The sequence below is a fragment of the Aquarana catesbeiana genome, linkage group LG09, assembly GCF_042186555.1.
Source record: "Aquarana catesbeiana isolate 2022-GZ linkage group LG09, ASM4218655v1, whole genome shotgun sequence".
In the NCBI taxonomy this organism is placed as follows: domain Eukaryota; kingdom Metazoa; phylum Chordata; class Amphibia; order Anura; family Ranidae; genus Aquarana; species Aquarana catesbeiana.
Window position 1 is genome coordinate 92,477,918 of NC_133332.1, and position 15,912 is coordinate 92,493,829.

General features: G+C 41.8%; 1 protein-coding gene across 1 annotated transcript in view; it reads left to right on the forward strand.

Annotated features, from left to right (window-relative positions):
• The first annotated feature begins 1,041 nt into the window (after positions 1-1,041).
• Positions 1,042-15,912, forward strand: part of LOC141107922 (zinc finger FYVE domain-containing protein 1-like) — a 50,067-nt gene continuing 35,196 nt past the window's right edge. The window contains exons 1-3 of the mRNA XM_073598986.1: positions 1,042-1,262; positions 10,236-10,740; positions 14,384-14,601. Of these exons, the coding sequence (XP_073455087.1) occupies positions 1,158-1,262; positions 10,236-10,740; positions 14,384-14,601 (828 nt within the window). The 5' untranslated portion in view covers positions 1,042-1,157. The remainder of the gene's footprint in view (positions 1,263-10,235; positions 10,741-14,383; positions 14,602-15,912) is intronic.

The following is a 15,912-nucleotide window of genomic DNA, read 5'->3' on the forward strand; positions in this document are numbered from 1 at the left end:
ATTTATACAGTAATCAGTGCATATTTATAGCACTGATCGCTGTATAAATGTCACTGGTCCCAAAAATGTGTCAAAAGTGTCCGATCTGTCCGTCGCAGTACCGCTAACAATCGCAGATCACCGACATTACTAGTAAAGAAAAAAAATAATAATAAAAATGCCACAAAAATGCCATAAATCTTTCCCATAGTTTGTAGATGCTATAATGTTTGCGCAAACCAATCATTATACGCGTATTGCGATTTTTTTTTACCAAAAATATGTAGAAGAATACATATCGTCCTAAACTGATGAAGAGATTCGTTATTTAAATTTGGGGATATTTATTATAGCAAAAAGTAAAAAATATGGTTTTTTTCTTTTCAAAATTGTCGCTCTTTTTTGTTTATAGCGCAAAAAAATAAAAAACGCAGAGGTGATCAAATAACACCAAAATAAAGCTCTATTTGTGGGAAAAAAGGATGCAAATTTAGTTTGGGTACAGCGTCAAACGACGGCACAATTGTCAGTTAAAGCGACGTAGTGCCAAATTGTAAAACGTACTCTGGTCAGGAAGGGGGTAAAATCTTCCGGGGCTGAAGTAGGGTTGCCACATCATCCCTTTAATCCAGGACACATATTAATTTATCCTGGATTAAAGGGACTAGGCTGACGTGGTTAAACAGATGCACTAAGTCTATAAACGAATTAACACAAGTTAACTGGTGCAAAAACCATAAAATCTTTCACTACATAAATAAACTGGGATTTTGTTTTTTATTTCCATTTTTACGTTTCACACTGAGCGCAGAGGTTTTACAATAAAGCTTAAACATATGACATTTTTCTTCTCGGTTATCGGCATATTTTTAGTGAACGTTTACTAAAAATATACAGGAAACCAAGAAGAGAAATGTCATATATTTTAGCTTTATTTCGATTTCCTATATGTGTCCTCTGGTAATGAACTGGTATTTGTATAGAATGTTATTGGAAGTTGGTGTCATGTGATGGGACTGAGGCCCGGACAGGAAGACCCCAGGCGTCATTGTTGTAATAAGCGAAGTCACCACTAGATGGCAGTGCATCCGCCCGGTCCGTAATGTAAACATAGAAAGTGAAAGTACAGAGTCCAATGTGTGTCCATCGAGTCCCCGGACTGTGATCCCTCCGATACCATGTCCGCTGTACTGCTGGGGGACCCCCTCACCCCAAAGAAGGCCCCGACCGGGGAGGAGGAGGAGTTCAGCTTCCTGCTGGTGGATGAGGAGGAGAACCTGCAGGTAGGTGGGCGGTGTGTGATCTGTATACACAAATCATTGTTGGGTTAGTACATCGGGTGTACTAATTGTGTTTATTATGGAGTGAGAAGTGTGCTGTGCTGACACTGTAGGGGTGATGATGTCAGTGTGTGACTACAATGGAGGATGGATAGAGGATGATCTCCATCATTGTGTCATCTCATCCAACACGTGACTTCCCTGGAATCATAACAATACAATGCATGGCGGAGACCTGCACTAACTTCCTGCACTAACCAAACTGATTTGTTTTCCTGGAAATAAAAGATCAGAGGATAGAAGGATGGACTCCAGGAAAAGGAGAATCCTGCTTTGTTGTGGGTGATGTGTACACCCCCCTGTCCAGCCATGTTTGCAGCCGCCTGGTTTTACCGTCCCCCCCCCCAACTGCAACTCTATGCAAACCCTTACTTACCCAGTCTTGGGCTCCCCTCATGCTCAGGCAGTAGACTGTCCCTCTTAAAGCAGAGTTCCGCTTAAAAGAAAAAAAATTAAAAGTCAGCAGCTACAAATACTGGAGCTGCTGTCTTTTAATAATCAGACACTTACCTGTCCCGGGTCCAGCGATGCAGGGGAACAAAGCCACGCTCGTCTCTCCCTCCTCTATGCGGTGCCGTCATTGTCACTGTGGGCGCCCGGCTGTGGCTTGACAGCCGGGCACGCACTGCACATGCACAAGCCGTGACTGGCCATGCAGTCATCTGGGACCTGTGACATGTCCCAGATAATTTCCAAGAGGGAGGGGGGAGAGGTGATCTGACTTCCGGCGCCGCGGTGCGCCAGGAGAAAGTGGGAGCTGGGACCCTCTAAAAAGAGGGTATCCCCCCCCACAAAAAAAATGTCAGGGGGTCACCTTCCCTTAAAGCGGAAGTTGCATTTTTGGGTGGAACTCTGCTTTAAAGTAGTAGTCCACCCTAACACTAAAAGCCTTGTATCTACAGATATCCTCAATCTAACACTAACCCTGTAGAAGAAATCAGTATACAGTGGATATAAAAAGGCTACACACCCCTGTTAAAATGTCAGGTTTCTGTGATGTAAAAAAAAAAAATATGACAAAGATAAATCATTTCAGAACTTTTTCCACCTTTTAATGTGACATATAAACTGTACGACTCAGTTGAACAATAAACTGAAATCTTTTGTGGAGGGAAGTAAAAACAAAAAAGTAAAATACTATGGTTGCAGAAGTGTGCACACCCTTAAACGGATACTTTGGTGAAGAACCATTTTTTTTATTGGAGCACTCAGTCTTTTTGGGTACGAGTCTATCAGCATGGCACATCATGACTTGGTGATATTTGCCCACTCTTCTTTGCAAAAACACTCCAAATCTTTCAGATTGTGAGGGCATCTTCTGTCCACTGCCCTCTTCAGATCAACCCACAGATTTTCAATTGACTTTAGCTCTGGGCTCTGGCTGGGCCATTCCAAAACTTTAATATTCTTCTGGTGAAGCCATTCCTTTGTTGATTTGGATGTATGCTTTGGGTTGTTGTCATGCTGAAAGATGAAGTTTCTCTTCATGTTCAGGTTTCTAGCAGAAGTCTGAAGGTTTTGTGCCAATATTGACTGGTATTTGGAACTGTTCATAATTCCCTCTACCTTGACTAAGACCCCTGTTCCAGCTGAAGAAAAACAACCCCAAAGCATGATGCTGCCACCACCATGTTTCACGGTGGGTATGGTGTTCTTTTGGTGAAGTGCAGTGTTGTTTTTGTGCCAAACATTTCTTTTGGAATTATGGCCAAAAAGTTCAACCTTGGTTTCATCAGACCAGAATACATTTTCTCACATGCCTTTCAGAGACTTCAGATGTATTTTTGCAAAATTTATCCGGGCCTGGATGTTTTTCTTCATAAGAAAAGGCTTCCGTCTTGCCACTCTACCCCATAGCCCAGACATATGAAGAATACAGGAGATTGAACCAACACATGATGGAACTGTGGGAGCTTAAAGTAGCACAGTGCCACGTCTTAAACGTCAATTGGTCAAATAAAGAAAGTGAAAAAATGGACTTTCCAGGCACCAATCATAAGAAATAAACAATACATTTTTATTAACAATTAATACATAGAGATAAAAACCATATTAAAATACTGCAGTGTTGCTACAGTAGCAGCTAAACCTCTCCAATATTGGTCATAGATGTCAGAAACATGTCATGATAAACGTGTGTGACTAAACTATATTATAACAATCAATTAAGCTCTACATGTTTCGCGAAAATCGCTTCTTCAGGAACTTTATATAAATTCTAAGGAGAGAAAGAAACGATCAGTATTGTAACAAAATAGAACTATATATAATATAATAGATAAGTAAGTAGTCTCTTTACTACTACTTCTATGGTTCGATTTTGTTACAATTACTGATTGTTTCTTTCTCTCCTTAGAATTTATATAAAGCTCCTGAAGAAGCGATTTTTGTGAAACATGTCGAGCTTAATTGATTGTTACAATATAGTTTAGTCACACACGTCTATCATGACATGTTTCTGACATCTATGACCAATATTGGAGAGGTTTAGCTGCTTCTGTAGCAACACTGCAGTATTTTAACCACTTACGGACCGCCCGACGCAGTTTTACATCGGCTGTTTGAAGGAGGATATCGTTGTTATGGCAGCAGCTAGCTGCCATAACCCCGGTATCCCCTTCTTGAGCGGGTGGTCCGCTAAGAGATAAAAGTGGTCTCTGCAGTGGATTCAATGTGAGATCACGTTAAACGGCGGTGGGAGAGGGGCCCCCCTCCCGCCATGATCCTGTGCCCTCCTCCACTTACCGGAGCCACCAGCAGAGGCGATCGCGTCCTGTCACTGGCTGGGTATGGAGACGAGTGAGGGGAAGATGGCCCCCACCCGTCTCCATACAATTGCTGTGCGGAAGCGACGTCAAAACATCACTTTCGCCCACAGCTCTTAAAGGGCCATTTTTTAAAATAATTTTTTTAAATGACATTTTCTTTTTATTGCATTTTAGTGTAAATATGAGATCTGAGCTCTTTTTTACCCCAGATCTCATATTTAAGAGGTCCTGTCATGCTTTTTTCTATTAAAAGGGATGTTTACATTCCTTGTAATAGGAATAAAAGTGACCCAATTTTTATTTTTTATTTTAAAAATCTGTGTAAAATTAAAAGTAAAATAAATAAGAAAATTTTTTTTTTTTAAATGTGCCCTGTCCCAACGAGCTTGCGTGCAGAAGTGAACGCATATTTGAGTAGCGCCGGCATATGAAAACGGTGTTCAAACCACACATGTGAGGTATCATCGTGATCGGTAGAGCGAGAGCAATAATTCTAGCCCTAGACCTCCTCTATAACTTAAAACATGCAACCTGTAGAATGTTTTAAATGTTGCCTATGGAGATTTTTAAGGGTAAAAGTTTGTCACCATTTCACGAGCTAGTGCAATTATGAAGCGTGACATGTTGGGTATCAATTTACTCGGCGTAACATTATCTTTCACAATATAAAAAAATATTGGGCTAACTTTACTAGTGTCTTATTTTTTTTGTCACTGTAAAACAGATAGACAGTGAAAGAGAGAGAGATCTGCTGTTCCTAGTGATTAGGAACAGCGATCTTTCTCCTCCTCCAGTCTGTTCCATCCCGCCCACAGTTATAAACACCTCCCCTAGAACACACTTAACCCCTTGATCGCCCCCTAGTGTTAACCCCTTCTTTGCCAGTGACATTTATACAGTAATCCAGTGCACTTTCAATGGTCCCAAAAATGTGTCAAAAGTGTCTGATCTGTCCACCACAATGTCGCAGTCCCGCTAAAAATCACAGATCGCCGCCATTACTAATAAAAAAAAATAATAAAAATGCCATAAATCTATCCTCTATTTTGTAGACGCTAAAACTTTGCGCAAACCAATCAATATAAGCTTATTGCGATTTTTTTTTTTTTTTTTTTTTTTTTTTTTACCAAAAATATGTAAAAGAATACATATTGGCCTAAACTAATGAAAAAATTCGTATTTTTTTTTTTTACATTTTTTTGGATATTTATTATAGCAAAATGTAAAAAATATAGTTTTTTTCTTCAAAATTGTTGCTCTTTTTTTGTTTATAGCGCAAAAATTAAAAATCGAAATGATCAAATACCACCAAAAGAAAGCTCTATTTGTGGGAAAAAAAGGACGGCAATTTTGTTTGGGTACAGCATCGCACGACTGTGCAATTGTCAGTTAAAACAATGCAGTGCCGTACCGCAAAAAATGTGCTGGTCATTAATGGGGCAAATCCTTCCGGTCCTTAAGTGGTTAATGTTGTTGTAGGCCTCTTGGCAGCCTCCCTGACCAGTTTTCTTCTCGTATTTTCAGAAATGTTGGAGGGACATCCAGTTCTTGGTAATGTCACTGTTGTGCTCCCTCTCCCTCTGATGCTATGGAAGCTCTCTGTGGACCATGGCTTTTGCTGTAGTATGTCAGGAAAGACCTCCTAGAACAGCTGAACTTTTATTTGGTGTTAATCAGAGGCACATTAAATGATGGCATGTGTGTACTGACTCCTATTTAACATCAGTTTTGAATGTGAATGCTTAATTCTTAACACAGCTACATCCCCAGTTATAGGAGGGTGTGCACATTTATGCAACCACATTATTTTAATTTTTTATTTTTACCCCCCCCCCCCAAAAAAAAAAGATTTCAGTTTCTTTTTCAATTGGGTTGTACAGTTTATAGGTCACATTGAAGGTGAAAAAAGTTCTGAAATGATTTATCTTTGTTTCATTCTTTTTACATCACAGAAACCTGACATTTTAACAGGGGTGTGTAGACTTTTTATATCCACTGTATATACCTTTTCTGAAGCCGAACCGACCTGATCCCACGTTGAGCTGTCAGCGGCGGCTTCGCTGTGGAGGCGGATGTAGAGGACACGGCTGACGACAGAAGCCCTATAGTAAGTGGTGACGTCACTCCCCATTCATTTCTCAGCCGTTGTCGGCCGTGTCCTCTGCAGAGCTTCCGCCTCTGGAGATCGGGTCAGATCGGCTGCAGAAAAAGGTATGTATACTGATTTCTTCTTTACAGGGCTAGATTGGTTAGTGTTAGATCATCAATGTCTGTAGATGTAGATATTTTAGTGTTAGGGTGGATTTCTACTTTAATATATGGCAGTAGTCTCTGCATCAGTCTTAATGATGTCAGAGGTATTTCCCTGTCAGCATATGGGAGAAGAGGCTGTGGGGACTGGTCTAGCAGCAGCAGAAGATCAGGTAAGTAATCCTGCTTGTCCTGGCCTCCTAGATGTAAACAAGCATTTCAAATGTTACTAAACCCAGGACCTGCATTCACTATATCTGGTCTCCCACAGTACACAGAACATGGAAATGCAAGTATTTTAGTAAATATAAACTGCTAAATACCTTTTCTCATCAGCAGTATATATCAGTCTTGTGACCAGTGTCTGGTTAAAGCTTGTGGAAGGAGTTTTCATTCTACTCTGACTGTCCTATGAGGCTGCAGGAGCCCTGACCCTCTGTCTGGTCAGTGCTGATTGGCCCTGTGCTGATCACATGCTTATTCCCAAGAAAAAAAACAAACTCTCTAGTAGAGATGGGCTACTATGAACGTGGTATGGTTTTTGGTGCCAGACGAGCTGGTCTGAATATTTCAAAAACTGATCTACTGGGATTTTCCCGCACAACCATCTCTAGGTAGTGACTAAGCGCTAAGGAAGCGTGACACGCATTAGCTGGTGATGCTGTTCCCCTCTATTTGTGTTTTTGGACATGGTTTTTATGGATTTGCTTAAACAAAGGTGATTTTTTTCTGGATGTGCGCCCAACCAGAATTCTTTTTTGCTCATTGGAATCTGTGATGGGCGGGCCCAGCACCTGGTCTGTGTTTTATTTGAGGTGGAGATGGGAGATTGACCTGGAGTGGTGTTCACACACATCACAACCATCTCTCGGGTTTACAGAGAATGGTCCGAAAAAGAGAAAATATCCAGTGACCGGCATTTGTGTGGAGGAAATGACTTTGTAGATGTCAGAGGTCAGAGGAGATTGGAAAGACTGGTTCGAGGTGGTAGAAAGGCAACAGTAACTCAAATAACCACTTGTTACATCCAAGGTATGCAGAATACCATTCTTAACGCACAACACATGGAACCTTGAAACAGATGGGCTACAGCAGCAGAAGACCCAACCGGTGCCACTCCTGTCAGCTAAAAACAGGAAACTGAGGCTGCAATTCGCACAGGATCACCACACTTGGATGATAGAAGATTGGAAAAACGTTGCCTGGTCTCAGTCTCGTTTTTAGCTGAGACATTCAGATGGTAGGGTCAGAATTTGGTGTAAACAACATGAAAACATGGATTCATCCTGCCTTGTATTAATGGTTCAGGCTGGTGGTGTAATGGTGTGGGAGATATTTTCTTGGCACACTTTGGGCCCCTTAGTACCAATTGAGCATCAATTAAATGCCACGGCCTACCTGAGTATTGTTGCTGACCATGTCCATCCCTTTATGACTACAGTGTACCCATCTTCTGATGGCTCCTTCCAGCAGGATAATGCACCATGTCACAAAGCTCAAATCATTTCCAAACTGATTTCTTGAACATGAGAATGAGTTCATTGTACTCCAATGGCCTCCACAGTCACCAGATCTCAATCCAATAGAGCATCTTTGGGATGTGGTGGAACGGGAGATTCACATCATGGATGTGCAGCCGACAAATCTGCTGCAACTGCGTGATGTTATATTGTTAATATGGAATGTTTCCAACACTTTGTTGAATCTATGCCATGAAGAATTAAGGCAGTTCTGAAGGCAAAAGGGGGTCCACCCAGTACTAGCAGGGTGTACCTAATAAAGTGGCCGGTGAGTGTATGTGGAGTCATAGAAGTGGGCCTTTTTCTGAGATGCTGCATATATATAAGCCAAAACCAGAGAAAAATCCCAGCTCAATTCATCAACCAGTCTGCTTACCAACCAAATTAACCTCTCCAACAGTATGTGTTAAAATCAGGGGTTTAGTCCGCACACATTTGCAAAAGCCTGTGTGAGCTGCAAGGCCCCTACATGGCACCCTGTATTACCTGCAGTTCTAACCCTTGTAAATTTATGAGTCTCTGACAGTGGAAGCCCATGCATTCTAATGGATAGATAGAGGGCAGGTGGGCCTGGAGGTAGCCCAATCCTCCTTAAAGGAACAGGAGCACACTGGACACAGAGCATGTACCACGAAGACAGCAAACGTGTCCAGTGTGTCCCTTTACCAATATTTACACCAGTAACAAACAAAGTGGCCCCTGTCCCCATCTAAAACTGGAGCACATGACAAGGTAATGCACTTGGGGGGTAAAAATATAAATGCAAGCTACTCATTAGGGGAAGAACCCCTAGGGGCTTCCAGGATGGATCCTAGTAGAACAGTGGTCATCAACCCTGTCCTCAGGACCCACTAACAGGCCAGGTTTTACGTATTACCTTGGGGAGATGCAGACTAGAATACTGCAATCACTGAGCAGCAAATGATATCACCTGTGATGTGTTTAAGTTATCTTGCAAACCTGGCCTGTTAGTGGGTCCTGAGGACGGGGTTGATGACTACTGTAGTAGAAGACAGACTGAGCAATAGCATGCAGTGTCAAGCTGCGGCAACCAAAGCCAGCAGAATATTAACATGCATTAAAAAGGGTATATACTCCAGAGATATAAAATGATAATTCTGCCACTTTGTAATACTCTGGTTCGGCCGCATCTGGAGTATTCGGTCCAGTTCTGGTCACCAATCACCAGAAATGATGTGCTGGAGAGAATCCAGAGAAGGGCAACTAAATGAATATGGGGACTGGAGGACCTCAATTATGAGGAACGACTACAAGCGCTACATTTATTCTCCCTGGAGAAGAGACATTTGAGAGGAGATATGATAGCGTTATACAAATATCTCAACAGTGATCCCAGCGTAAGTATGAAACGTTTCAGTCCCAGGGAGGGTAAGAGGACACGGGGCAACACCATGAGACTGGAAGAGAAGTGGTTTAACCTTAATGAACTGGATGGACTTTTGTCTTTATTCAACCTTACCAACTATGTAACTATGGAAGGGCAGCGCATGCAAGACAAAACCAGAAACCTCCCAGCTCAACTCGCCAACCAGTCTGTTTACCAACCATATGAACTTGTCTAACTGTATTAGTTAAAAACAGGGCAAACGCATGCCTTCACGGCACCCTGTATTACCTTATATGTGCTCTGCGTTTGTGCTGAAAGTGCCTCCCAGCATGCACACCAAGCTCATTGGCAGCTCCTGGCCTTATACTAATAAGATTGAGCTGAGAGGACTGGCTCTCAATCACGTGATGGCTGTAATGGCCTAAGATTGGCTATCATAGAAATCACTATAGTAAAACCCACCCCTGTATGGTCTTTGTCCTCTGAATGGAGAAAAAATACATTGTTATTTTTTTATCCTAGTTAGAGAAGAGTATGAACAAAAAAAAAAAAAAATGTATCAAATAACTAAATAAAAAATACAGATAAAGAGGCGAGACCGAGACTGTGCAAAGACAAAGCCGCTCACACAGAATCTGAGCAGAACTGGGAAGACAATGGCTATCGCTGATTAGATGTCACCCTAAACATTTTTTATAAATTGCCCCCACCCATAATGTAGACTTTTAGGTTCTTAGTGTTTTATTGAATGTATTTATATGTTATTCTGTATTGCAAATACATCCTTTTTGGAATCTCAGGACAATGGTGTGCTTTTTTTTGCCCCAACATGAACAACAGTGGTTTACCTTTTGGATGAGAGGAATAATATAGTAATATAACACAAGCACAACATGTCATGTTGTGTGTGTGTGTTTTTTTTTTTGTTTTTTTTTTACCAATTATAAGGTCATATCAAATGCAATATGAACTGCCTGCTTTGGATGACTTTCAATAATGTGATTTGATAATTCCATTTTCTTTTTTGCAGGTAAAAGATGTGGCTGACTTTATCAAGAGACTTGGATGTAGTCCACAGGAACCTGTCAAAGTTCTCAGTATTTTCGGTAATACCGGAGATGGCAAATCGCACACGCTCAACCACATGTTTTTTGGAGGTCTGGAGATCTTCAGGACCTCTCCCTCCCAGGATTCCTGCACAGTGGGGGTATGGACTGCATACTACCCAGAATTGTCCTTGGTGCTGCTGGATACAGAAGGTCTCCTGGGGGCCACAGATAAACAGAACCAGCGCCTACGTCTCCTCCTGAAGGTTCTGGCTGTGTCAGATCTAGTGATTTATAGAACAAGGGCAGAGAGGTTACACAATGACATGTTCCAATTTTTGGGGAATGCCTCAAAGGCTTATTTGAAGTTCTTCACTCCTGAGCTAAAAGCCTTATCTAGTCGCTGTGGGCTGGAGGTAACACTGTCCAGTCTTGGACCATCTCTCACAATTTTCCAAGAGACTTCTCGAACTGATCTGCTGGGTTATGGTAAGAAGACAGGGTCAAACTGTAATCACAAGGTTGTTTAAACAAGTACTCTGATAAGTTCTACTTGTTTCTCAGGGATGCGCAAATCTTTTTTTTTTTTTTTTTTTTTTTTTTTTTTTTTTACATTTAGCCCTGCTTGCAAGCAAGCTGCCGGGTTTTCTTTATTTTTAGCTGGCGATTCTCTTTTCACTAAAAGCGATCCAAGTGGCTGATTCGCTCCCTGGTGTTTCTCAGGCTTACCGTACTCACTGTCAAGCTCAGGAAACAATCCTGCGGTTTGCGTGGCTGGCCATAGAGGTGAGGAGAGACCAGATTGTCTCTCCTCACCTCTATGATCTGGGAGGCCGGGAGCGACGCCATGATGTCCCTTCTGGTTTAGGACGGATGTAAACTATTTTTTTTTTTTTGGAAAGCATCAGATCAATGTTTTTTTTAAATTTTTATTATTTGATGCTTTTAAGGGTAGAGGAGAGATTTGGGGACATGTAGACCCCAGATGTCTCCGTAAAGAGGACCTGTAAAGTTTTATTGTTATCACAAGGTAAATTTACATTTTTGAAAGTGATAAATTAAATAAATTAAAGGGACAGTGTAAAAATATATATTTTTAAATAAAGTAATAATAAAAAAAAAAAGTAAAGCGCCCCCGTGCTTGTGCTCAGACGCATACGTAGGTCACACGCACATATGTAAACCGTGTTCGTACCACACATGTGGGGTATCGCCGCAAACATAGCAAGAGCAATAATTCTAGCACTAGACCTCCTCTGTAACTCTAAACTGGTAACCTGTAAAAAAATGTTAAAGCGTTGCCTATGGAGATTTTTAAGTATCGTAATTTGTCGACATTCCCCGAGCATGCGCAATTTTAAAGCGTGACATCTTAGGTATCTATTTACTTGGTGTAACATCATCTTTTATATTTTACCAAAAAATTGGGTTATATATTGTTGTGTTTTTTTTTTTTTTTGCATTAAAATTCACGAAAGTGTATTGTTCCCAAAAAATTTGAAAAACTGCTGCGCAAATACCATGTGACATAAAAAATTGCAACGACCATTTTATTCTCTAGGGTCTCTGCTAAAAACTATATAAAAGGTTTGGGGATTATAAGTACTTTTATAGCAAAAAAATATTGATTTTCACTTGTAAACAAAAAGTGTCAGAAAAAGACCTGGTCTTAAAGTGGTTAACGGAACAGACACTGGAGCTTGATTTGGCTGCTCAGCGTGCCCTTGTACTAAGTACACAAGTGCTTCCATGTGCGAGGGTAACCTGAAGGAATAAAGTGGGTTTTTTTTCTTGTTGGGGCCGCAACCTCATTTACTCAGCAGATACGTTTCTACTGAGCCTGACACTCCCCTTTCCTGACAAGCACCCAATTGGTGTTCGTCACACTGCAAGGTCTCTCCCCTCCCTGCTAGTCCTGGGTGCGGTGCTGGACAGGGAGGTGAGTAAGAGATAAACAGCACAATGTTAAAAACATTAAAAGGTAAAATCAGCATTAAGCCCCTTTCGTTTTTTAAAAGCCCCAGACATTCCTAAAAGCACCCCTGCCTAATAAAAAATATCAACCCTTCACCTTATTTAAAAATGGTTTTGGTAAAAAAAAAAAATGTTTTATCAGGACAAGTAGATTGGGACCCCGATTTAGTCCCTTGGAAAAGTATTTTATTTTTTTTTATTTCCACACCCCTGGTTTCTAAAATGTACATTTTAAAGATACACTTACAAAAATAATTGTGTACTGTGCGTGATACTTTTTTATTTGCACTAACAGTTGAATTTTCAGGACAAGCTTTTGGGGTGTTTCCTTCTTGCACTAAGAACACCCAAAAGCTTGTCCTGAAAATGTAACTTTTGTTACAAATAAAAAAGTATCAAAGACAGTATTCAATTGTTTTGTTGCAAGTGTACCAATACAGTTACAATCACTTTAGGCATGCAAAAAAAAAAAAAATGAAACCCAGAGCTATATACAGGGACTTGCGTACCAGCTCTTGCCATTTTTATCCAGGCAGAGCTGTAGTGCCCCTGCCCACCACACTCCCTTTATCTGCTGATCTGAGAACCCATTTTTGCAGAAGAGATATTCCTGAACACACCCACTGGCTCATTCTTTTCTTATACATACTGAAAACCCGGCGCTCCAGGCCCCTCCGCTTCATCCGGTGCCCCCAGGGAAAGCTGCTTTCCCTGGGGGCACCCGTGCGGGCTCACTCCTGGGCCCCACTGCTGCGTTCATTGACACAGGATTTGATTGACAGCAGCGAGAGCCAATGGCTTTCGCTGCTATCAGTCTGTCGTAATGAGGAGAGAGACAGCAGCAGGAGCCGCTGCGCTCGTGCACATCACTGGATCAGATTGGGCTCAGGTAATAAAAAGGGGGGGATGCAGAACAGAAGGTTTTTCACCTTAATCTATAGAATGCATTAGGGTGAAAAACCTTAAGGCTTTAGAACCACCTTAAGCAGACAGGGATGAAGTTGCACAAGACAGGTATCGGGAAGCAGCCAAATCCATCCAACATGTGAAGGGCTCTGAAATTTGGATACAGTGGATTACAAAGAGATCCAGTTAAGGTGAACTGAGTGGGATTTTGGACTATAGCATAGTTGCAGTTTGTTGGATGGTAGTAACTTACTTGTTTTGTTGCCCAGCATTGTACTTTTAAAGTGTTTACTTTTTCAGAAAAAATGAAGCGGTGAACTAACACTGTAACCCCACCAGGTCCCCACTATACTTACCTCCGTGGATGCTGGACTGTCGGTACCCACACAGCAGATGTAGCAGTCTGGGGATTTGAAATTATCGCTACTCTCCATCTTCTTTCTGTAGCACTTCTGGGACGAATCGCAGAGATTCTGATTGGTCAGTGCCAGCACAAAGCATTGTTCAGATCCGTTCCATAAAGTGCTTCTAAAACTAGGTTTTTTTTACCTTAATGCATTACCTACATTAAGGTAAAAACCTCCCAGTAGTTTCCATTTGCTTCTACTGCTTTCTATCAAATGGTGTGTGGAGGTAGCTGGGCCGAGCCATGCTGTGTGCATTAATAGATGAACACAGCCCAGCTCAGGAGTGAACTTGGCAGGTGCACCTTCATAGGAAGTAACTGAGAAGAGGAGAAGCCAACAGGAGACCCCAGAAGAGGAGGTTGGGGGCCGCTCTCTGCAATACTATTGCACAAAGCAGGCAAGTAAAACTATTTTGCCTGCATCCAGGCTCGGAAATCTGCCCCGGAAACCACAGCTAAGCGATCCGTGTGCGGTTACGTGCAATCAGCAGTGGCCGCTTTTAGCCCGCCATTAGTTTGAATGGGCTGAGCGGGTGATGCAAATTCTGCAGCAGGAATCCGCAGATTCTTGCCGCAGGAATCCAGAAGCTGCAACAAACAGGCCGTGTGAAAAGGGCCTTAAAGTAAACGTGAAGGGAAAAAAAAAAAAATAACAAACATCTCTATACTTACCTGCTCTGTGCAATGCCCTGCCCCCCTCTCCCTCGTCACTGGCAAGTGATTGATTCCACCCTCAGATGTCCATATATTCATGAAATATCAGTTTTTAGCCGGTGTAGCCTTTAATCTTGTTTTGGTATATGACACCCTTACATTATCTTATCCATGTTGTCTCATTTCCTACAGGAAGCAAGGTCCGTGGCCAAGCAGAGACAGACCTACTAAAACGGTTCCATGAGTTGGGGACTCCTCCTGAAGCCTTTAGCTCAATCAACTATGTGGGAACCAAGACCGTGGTCCCACCCACTGACTTCTCTCAGTTAATGGATAGGGTGAAGAAGCAAATCATGGATACATCCACTCGCTCATCTAGACCACTGTCCCACGTTTTCACAGCCTTACAGGTATGACTTGGAAATAAAGTGTGTTACCTCTCAACACCAGGTGATTACCACTGTTACTTTTATCACCATAATGCTTTGTACACACTACCGGACTTTTCGACTGGACTGGTCTGACGGAACGAATCCGTCGAACAATCCAACTGTGTGTGGGCTCCATCGGACCTGCAGCAGACTTTTTCTGTCAAAAATCAGACAGACTTTAGATTTGGAACATGTTTCAAATCTTTCCGACGGACTTGAGTCCGGTCAAAAAATCTGTTCGCCTGTATGCTAGTCCGACGGACAAAAAAGGGTGCAATCTTGGCTACTGGCTATGAACGTCCTTATTCTAGTCCCTTCGTACGTCATCACGTTCAAACCAACGGACTTGAGGCTCGATTCACACCTATGCATGTTGCTTTTGAGCGTTTTTGGAGGTTTTTTTTTCATGCTTGCCACGTTTTTGAGCCGCGTTTTTGCCGCGTTTTTGGCGCGATTTGCGTTTTTTTTTTTTTTTTTTTTTTTTTCATTTTTTTTTACAGTCTTAAAAAAAAATTACAAAAAAAAAAAATTAAAAAAAAAAAAAAAAAAAAAAAAAACGGCAAAAACGCACCAAAAACGCACCAAAAACGCTGCAAAAACGCTGCAAAAACGGTGCACTTGCGTTTTTGATGCTTGTCCATTGAAATCCATTACATGCAAAACGCTGCTTTTTGCATGAAAAAAAGTCCCCGACCCTTTCCAAAAACGCAGAGATACAAAAAAGCATTGATGTGAACATGTTCCATAGGAACCCATGTTAAAAAATTCCCGTGCATTTCTGCAAAATGCATCAAAAAACGCGCTAGTGTGAATGGGGCCTTAGTCCGTTGTGTGTGGGCAAGTCCGGTCGTCTGAAAGTCCGTCGAAAGACCGTCGGATCTTTGATGCTGAAAAGTCCGCTCGTGTGTACACAGCATAAGAGATGGATGGCCAAACTTGAAGGCACCTTTCATATTAACTATAACCCTAGCTGTAACCAGGGCCGTCTTTAATATTTATTGGACCCTGGGCAAAAATTTTCTTTGGGCCCCCCCATGCAGTTTTACTGTCCACCTGCTCTGAGACATACAATAAATAGCAGCTAGACTCAAAATCAGTTTACTGAATCAGATCAGACAGTGATTGAGATTGGTTGCCGGAGGTTACAGTGTATCATTACCGCTCACTGACTGGTTGCTAGAGGTTACAGCAAACATTTTGGCTCACTGATTAGTTGCTAGAGGTTACAGCACATTATTTCTGCTTGTTGATTGGTTGCTAGAGATTATTGTACATCAATACTGCTCACTG